The sequence below is a fragment of the Carassius carassius genome, chromosome 21 (assembly GCF_963082965.1).
Source record: "Carassius carassius chromosome 21, fCarCar2.1, whole genome shotgun sequence".
In the NCBI taxonomy this organism is placed as follows: Eukaryota; Metazoa; Chordata; class Actinopteri; order Cypriniformes; family Cyprinidae; genus Carassius; species Carassius carassius.
This window is the reverse complement of record NC_081775.1, coordinates 7,885,022-7,893,189: the sequence shown is the minus strand read 5'-3', so window position 1 is coordinate 7,893,189 and position 8,168 is coordinate 7,885,022. Positions and strand designations below refer to the sequence as shown.

The window sequence follows — 8,168 nt, the reverse complement described above, 5'->3', positions numbered from 1 at the left end:
TCAAACGAATAAGTGGTGCTGTAATATCTACCTCAGTAAAATGGGGTTTTAAAGATCCATGGAGAGCAGGTCAATTCCAACCCTGATCAAATTCACCTGCCTCTAGCTTTCAAGTAATCTGAATGCCTTGATTAGCTTGTTCAGGTTTGTTTGATTGGGGTTGGATGAGCTAAATGCTGTGTTCACGCCATGCCATAATAATTAGCCTATTTTTTTTTGCTCCATATGCTGTAGGCAGGGCTTAAAAATGAAAGAGAGAAAGAAATATCGGTTCACTCAGAGCAGAATCTGTATTTTACCATCTCTATTCGTGCGTTTCTTTGTATTACTGTTCCGAAACCCGTTTTAGTAGAAAAGATGTTTGGCGTCATTTTTTCATAGTGTCAAAAAACAAAAAACAAAGAGAGTCTTAGCCTAAATTGCACTTAGTCATAGCCAGCATCATTTTTTTCTAGATTTTGGCCAGATTTAAACGAGAGAGAAAAAAGAAAGAAAAAAATGGCCAAAGCTTTAAAGACATTAAAGCATTTTTCAAGATATTTAAAATGTTTGCTGCATAGATTAAAAAAAATTGTTTTGAGAGGCTAAAATACTGTCAAATCTAAATGTTTACAAACATTATAGCACATGTACGTCTGCTAGATGTCTGTTAAAGATCTCTTGATCTGGAAAGCATCTGCTGTCTACAAACATCTGACAGATGTCTTTCAGATGTCAGTTTTACATACGTTCTAAATCATAAACATCTTAAAGACTTCTAAGAGACATCTATTTTTATTCTACAAAAAAGAAATATATATATATTTGACATCTAAAAGGAAACATCCAATATTGCAGATGAGCAAACACTCTAAATAATACGTCTTGCGGATGTAAATGCCCATGTAAATATATTGAAATTTCATTTTTCTCAAAATTTAGCACATATAGTTATTCATTTAATTATGTTTTTTTTTGACAGTTAGCGAGTCTTAGGACATTGTTTGAACTGATTATTCACCACATTCACGACTGATAAGTCAGTTAGCTATGTAAATGGAAGAGACCTGCAGCAGGTGCACAATAACTATGACATTACTGCTGGTGGGGGGGGCCATCTTGTTCTTTGCGGGGGGCTTTAAGGTGTGAGGTACGACACTGAACCCAGCATACAGAGACGTTCCTTCAGAAGGATGTTTCTTTTGAAAACATACTCCAGACTGTGACGAGTGGGGCGGGGCCGAGGGACATGGGATTTGGGATTTTAGTTGTGTTTTGGTTTTATTTTGTGGCACCAGCCCCTCACGGACGACTGGTGCGCACAAAATAAAACCAAAACACAACTAAAATCCCAGGCCTGGTCCTCTCTCGTCCTTCATTGTCGTCGCTCCAGTTTTATATCCTTCCATCTCCTCCGTGGGCCTCGAGACCGGTGGGTCGAACAGGTGTAGCTCATCTCCAATCACTCCACCGGCCTCGCTCCCATGTCCCTCGGCCCCGCCCCACTCGTCACATACCCCCATCGCCCCTCGCAGGCCGGGGGGTACTCCCGAGACTGCGCTCTACTCCCCCCCGGAGGGAGGGGGGGGGGGAGTAGAGGTCAGACCGCTCACGGGGACCTGCGGGAACCTGGGGGTAGGACAGGCGAGGCGAGAGAAAAGGAGATGGAAGGAGGAGCGACAGAGACGAGAGAGGGGAGAGAGGAGAAAAAAAAAAAATTCCGGTTCCCAGAGGCACCGCTGCTCGGCCCTCCACCAGCTGGGCGATCTCCTCCGCGGTGCCTGGCGGTGGCACTGGGCGGTGGCACTGGGCGGCCCTCGGCGGACGGCACGACACTCCTCCGCCGCCCGGTGGACGGCGACGGCTCCTCCGGTTTTGGGCAGCCGGCAGGAGTCCCCCGTTCCCTGCTCCTCCCCATTCCGGCGGATGGCAACAGGCTCCGGCCACCTGGCGAACGGCGCCGACTCCTCCGCTCCCTCACGGACGGCAGCCGTCTCTCCACATCGTGGGCGGCCGGTAGCGAGCTCGCCCGTCCCTGGCAACTCGCTCCAGCCCACCGCCTCGAGCGTCCATGGCGGCACACTCCTCGCCTGCTCGTTGGCACCGCGGATTCACCACAGCGGCGAGGGATCTTCAGCAGCGCGTCCCTCCTTCTCCCGGGCTTCGGCACCACTGTAACGATAAAACCTTTGTATTCATCCGGAAGAAGGAAGAGGGAAGGAGGCGGGAACCGGCGGACAATCAAAATGAAACTTTAATTACAAAACAAACACAAAACATCGCACCAGCCCCTCACGGACGACTGGTGCGCACAAAATGAAACCAAAACCTAAAATAACGCCCAGGCCTGGTCCTCTCTCGTCCTTCATTGTCGTCGCTCCAGTTTTATATCCTTCCATCTCCTCCGTGGGCCTCGAGACCGGTGGGTCGAACAGGTGTAGCTCATCTCCAATCACTCCACCGGCCTCGCTCCCATGTCCCTCGGCCCCGCCCCACTCGTCACACAGACAAATAAGTATAATGTAGAGGAACTCAAATGAGTGCTTCCGAGTACAATTTTTCTGTAGAGGAACATCAGAAGAGTCTGTCTCGTGCAGGGGAGCTCCAGAAGGATACATGTTCTCCAATGAAGCTGAAGCACAAAGAAGGTTATGAGAAAGCCTTAAGTCTTCCAAAAATGATGCCTCAGAGCCAATGTTTTCTCCAGAACTTTAAGAATTATGTTTGGAACATTTTTTGTTAAATTCAAGCTTTTGTATATTCAAGTAGCCGAACGACCAAGCGGCCAGTGAGTTAACCAATGTTTGATCAACTTAGCCTTCTCAAATCACTCACTACTTAACCAAAATAAAATCTATACATAAAATACTTAATCACAATGTTAGTTTAAACATTTAACCTATATAGATGTGTGCTATATTAGGCGCATATTTAATAGTTTGTGCAGAGAGTGAAAGCTTAAAGCCATTTTGCCGGACTAGGAGTCGCCAAGCAAAATCATTTGCATTTTTTTCCTTACAGTGGAAACAACCATCATTTTTGCTCATAAGAGCAATTACATTAATGTAGAGACTCTATTTTAGAGCACTTACAATACCGGCATACGTTGCAAGTTTTGAGCAAAAGCCCTTCACAAAACCTAACCGAAACTCAGCAAATATAATTTTTCCCCTGGCCCCGACACATTATGGTTCTAACTTGCTGGGGTTTTGCGGCAAGCTTTGCGTGCGCTTTTATGTGGAACTCTTCCAGCACTCGCTGCTGTTGCTGGACACCAATCACAGTCGAGCCTCTCTTGACAGTTGCGGTATAGGTCTGGTGTCGTTTCTACCAGTGAGGGCAATCCTTTTCGTCACCATAATTGATGGAGATTTAAAAACATAGATCCAAGGAAGAACAAAACAACCCCGATTCCCCACCCACGTCTGAGCTATGACGTGAAAACTGTCCCGATGTCTTAAGTTGGGGCCCATAGGGCTCAGGCTGAAATGCAATACTTGGCTAAAGGAACAGGTCTCAAGGAGAGGAACTTAAAGCACAGATGGCAGTTAGCCAGAGGTGGAAAGTAACGAATTACATTTACTCGCGTTACTGTAATTGAGTAGCTTTTTTGTGTACTAATACTTTTTAAAGTAATTTTTAAAATCTGTAGTTTTACTTTTACTTAAGTATATTTTATTTGAAGTATTGTACTTCGCTACATTTTAAAACACATTAATTACTGAGTAAAAAAAAATAAAAATAAAAAAAATAAATCGCTCCCTGGAAACTACGGCAGTAAATAATGGACAGGAGGGCAAACTGGCGCTAAAATCACAAGAAAGATGCAGACGGACAAAACAGGCGTTAGTGGTGCAGACACCGCTGAAAACGAAACCCCGTCATATTCTGAAGTTGAACTCGAAGGAAATGAAGTGAACCCCTGGCCATATGTATGCTCTATTATGCAGTGTAAACTGTATAGGAAGACCAAACTAGCAGCTTATAAAATCTCGAAAAGACATCAACCCTTCGCAAGAATGTAGAGGTAAGCTAAATAATTGCATCGTTGCATTGGTGGTTAAAATGAAGCTTTGACATTTTAGCAAAAGGTTTTGCACAAATTAGCCAAAAAGACAGTGGTGAGGAGTGTGCTATTTTTGTTTTAATGATGTGTGCGCGCATTTATAGTGCGTTCTTTCACTGTGTGATTCAGTCTCCTAAAATGCATTTAGAATGATCACAAAATTGAAGATATAAGGGCAGAAAATTCACATATTTATATAATTTCATATATTAAATGAAAATCACACAAATAATGCCATCTTTTCCTCCAAAAATCATCATGAATATATACATACATATATATAACAGTTCAGTAAACAAGTTAATTAAGAGGCTTGCGTTTTAGACACCATATTGCCTTTTTTAGCTCTATTTCTACAACAGAAAATAATTCCAAACACAGCCACCAAAGCACAGTTTTGCATCTCTGAGCAACGTGACAGTGTTTCGTTCCTGAATGAATCAACCGTTTAAATGATTCGGTTCAATCGCAATGACTCACTTATTAACAATGACTTGCTGACACATACTGTCCATTTTAATTTCACATTTAAAGTATCTTTTGATTGTTTTAAATAATTAATTTCTTATTTCAAATGAGTATTCAACATTTTATGTCTTGTATATCAAAACATTATTCAAGCATTTGTAACTGCAGGTTAAATGCATTCTTGTCTGCACTAAACAGTGTAATACATCTAAATGCCACTTCCAATGAATCTTCTGCATTTCCTCTGCATTAAAAGATGAGTTTGTTGATACTGATTTGCCTGGTAACAGCCCAAATGTTTTATTATTCTAAATAACTGATTCCTTGAATTAAAAACAACTAGTTTGAGATTAATAGACCTAGGGGTGTCAAACTCAATTCCTGGAGGGCCGTAGCCCTGCAGAGTTTAGTTCTAACCCTGCTCCAGCACACATATCATGTAGTTTTCAAATAAACCTAAATGATTAGATTAGCTGGATCAGGTGTGTTTAATTAGGGTTATACCTAAACTGTGCAGGACTGTGGCCCTCCAGGAACTGAGTTTGACAACCTTGGCCTGTCCCATTTTTGACTCCCTTCCACTGTTAAAATGTAACCAAGTAATTTTTACTCAATTTTAAATGAGCTACTTTTTACTTTTACTTGAGTAGATTTTTAGACTGGTACTTTTACTTGTACTCAAGTAAAATTTCATTAATGTAATGGTACTTTTACTTGAGTAGAATCTTTTTGTACTCTTTCCACCTCTGCAGTTAGCGATGCGAGAAAACAGCCAAATAATACCAAAAACACCAACTCTTCAAATCAAGCAATTCTTTTTATTTGAGGTGGGGGGGGGGGGGGGGGGGGGGGCAGACACATTTCTAAACTATTCATATGGCATGTTTTCCCTGTTCACTCGAACAGAGCATAGAATTGAAAAGATCTCCAGTAAGTGTTAGGCAGAATTCCCATCAACAATTCAACGACGCCGACCATTTCCTTGGCCACATGCCTGACCATTTCCTTGACCACTTCCCTGGCCCTGACCATAACCGCTTCCCTGACCATAACCACTCCCCTGACCGCTTCCCTGACCATAACCGCTTCCCTGACCATAACCGCTCCCCTGACCGCTTCCCTGACCATAACCTCTCCCCTGACCGCTTCCCTGACCATAACCGCTCCCCTGACCATAACCGCTTCCCTGACCATGGCCGCTCCCCTGACCGCTCCCCTGACCGCTTCCCTGACCATGACCGCTCCCCTGACCATAACCGCTCCCCTGGCCTTGTCCTTGTCCCTGGCCCTGACCACTACCCTGGCCCTGTCCCTGACCACTACCCTGGCCCTGTCCCCTTCCCTGTCCTTGTCCCTGACCTTGTCCCTGACCACTACCCTGGCCTTGTCCCTGACCACTACCCTGTCCCTGACCTTGTCCCTGGCCACTACCCTGTCCCTGACCTTGTCCCTGGCCACTACCCTGACCCTGACCACTACCCTGGCCTTGTCCCTGGCCCTGTCCCTGGCCGCTTCCCTGGCCTTGTCCCTGGCCCTGGCCGCTTCCCTGTCCCTGACCTTGGCCCTGTCCCCGACCCTGTCCCTGGCCACTACCCTGGCCCTGTCCCTGACCCTGTCCACTACCCTGGCCTTGTCCCTGACCCTGACCACTACCCTGGCCCTGTCCCTGGCCACTTCCCTGTCCTTGTCCCTGACCTTGTCCCTGACCACTACCCTGGCCTTGTCCCTGACCACTACCCTGTCCCTGGCCACTACCCTGTCCTTGTCCCTGGCCCTGTCCACTTCCCTGGCCTTGTCCCTGACCCTGGCCGCTTCCCTGTCCCTGACCTTGGCCCTGTCCCCGACCGCTTCCCTGACCTTGTCCCTGGCCACTACCCTGACCCTGACCCTGGCCACTACCCTGACCTTGTCCCTGGCCACTACCCTGACCCTGTCCTTGTCCCCGACCACTTCCCTGTCCCTGACCACTACCCTGGCCCTGTCCCTGGCCACTTCCCTGGCCTTGTCCCTGGCCGCTTCCCTGTCCCTGACCTTGGCCCTTTCCCCGACCGCTTCCCTGTCGCTGTCCTTGTCCCTTACCGCTTCCCTGTCCTTGGCCCCTACCCTGGCCCTGTCCTTGACCCTGTCCACTACCCTGGCCTTGTCCCTGACCACTACCCTGGCCTTGTCCCTGACCCTGACCACTACCCTGGCCTTGTCCCTGACCGCTTCCCTGGCCTTGTCCCTGGCCCTGTCCACTACCCTGGCCTTGTCCCTGGCCGCTTCCCTGTCCCTGACCACTGCCCTGGCCTTGTCCGTGGCCCTGTCCCTGGCCTTGTCCTTGTCCCTGACCACTTCCCTGGCCCTGTCCTTGGCCACTTCCCTTGTCCCTGACCACTTCCCTGGCCCTGTCCTTGGCCACTTCCCTGGCCCTGACCGCTTCCCTGGCCCTGTCCTTGGCCACTTCCCTGTCCCTGACCCTGTCCACTTCCCTGGCAACTTCCCTGACCTCTTCCCTGGCCACATGGTTCACTGCATGCAAAGCCACCAGTGGTTGGGCAACACTTCTGTCGGGTCGGACACTGGCCATCATGGAAACAGCTTTTAGCACACAGTGGAATCATCTCCGGTATTGGACATTGACCCGGCTTCACTGTGTGGACACAGATAGTCAGTTTTAGTTTATGCATATAGACAGTATGCCACTTCAGAATACAACATGAAACACTCGAAGCATGAATTGCAGGTTTTACCTACAGAGGTATTATACTGCTTTTTCTTTCATTTTTTTTTTGTAAAGCCATCCTTTAAAACCTACTACTCATTCCTAAATGGTGTTAATAATTTTAAAGTCAACAGGTCTTCTCACCTGTGGTTCGTCTTTGAATAGCGTGAGTTAGGTTCAAGTATCCGAACAGACACAATAAAACAGCAATCAACGAGAAATACACTCGAGCTGTCATCCTCCCGTCCTGCGATCTCACAACGATCTCTGCTGGAAAACGCGCTGAATTGGTGCGTCAGGAGAAGCGGACAGCGAAGCGCACAACAATCAAACGAATAAGTGGTGCTGTAATATCTACCTCAGTAAAATGGGGTTTTAAAGATCCATGGAGAGCAGGTCAATTCCAACCCTGATCAAATTCACCTGCCTCTAGCTTTCAAGTAATCTGAATGCCTTGATTAGCTTGTTCAGGTTTGTTTGATTGGGGTTGGATGAGCTAAATGCTGCGTTCACGCCATGCCATAATAATTAGCCTATTTTTTTTTCTGCATGTGCGTGGCTCCATATGCTGTAGGCAGGGCTTAAAAATGAAAGAGAGAAAGAAATATCGGTTCACTCAGAGCAGAATCTGTATTTTACCATCTCTGTTCGTGCGTTTCTTTGTATTACTGTTCCGAAACCCGTTTTAGTAGAAAAGATGTTTGGCGTCATTTTTTCATAGTGTCAAAAAACAAAACAAAGAGAGTCTTAGCCTAAATTGCACTTAGTCATAGCCAGCATCATTTTTTTCTAGATTTTGGCCAGATTTAAACGAGAGAGAAAAAAGAAAGAAAAAAATGGCCAAAGCTTTAAAGACATTAAAGCATTTTTCAAGATATTTAAAATGTTTGCTACATAGATAAAAAAAAAATTGTTTTGAGAGGCTAAAATACTGTCAAATCTAAATGTTTA

The 8,168-nt window shown here is 46.2% G+C and overlaps 1 protein-coding gene across 1 annotated transcript; it reads right to left on the bottom strand.

Moving 5' to 3' along the window:
• Nucleotides 1-5,924: 5,924 nt before the first annotated feature.
• Nucleotides 5,925-7,580, bottom strand: LOC132097089 (uncharacterized; the record flags this gene model as incomplete). Its single annotated transcript, XM_059502720.1, has 3 exons — nucleotides 7,362-7,580; nucleotides 7,002-7,145; nucleotides 5,925-6,232 (listed from the first exon to the last, which is right to left on the bottom strand). Coding segments are annotated over exons 1-3 (546 nt in total), but the record flags the coding sequence as incomplete, so codon positions are not given.
• Nucleotides 7,581-8,168: the final 588 nt, after the last annotated feature.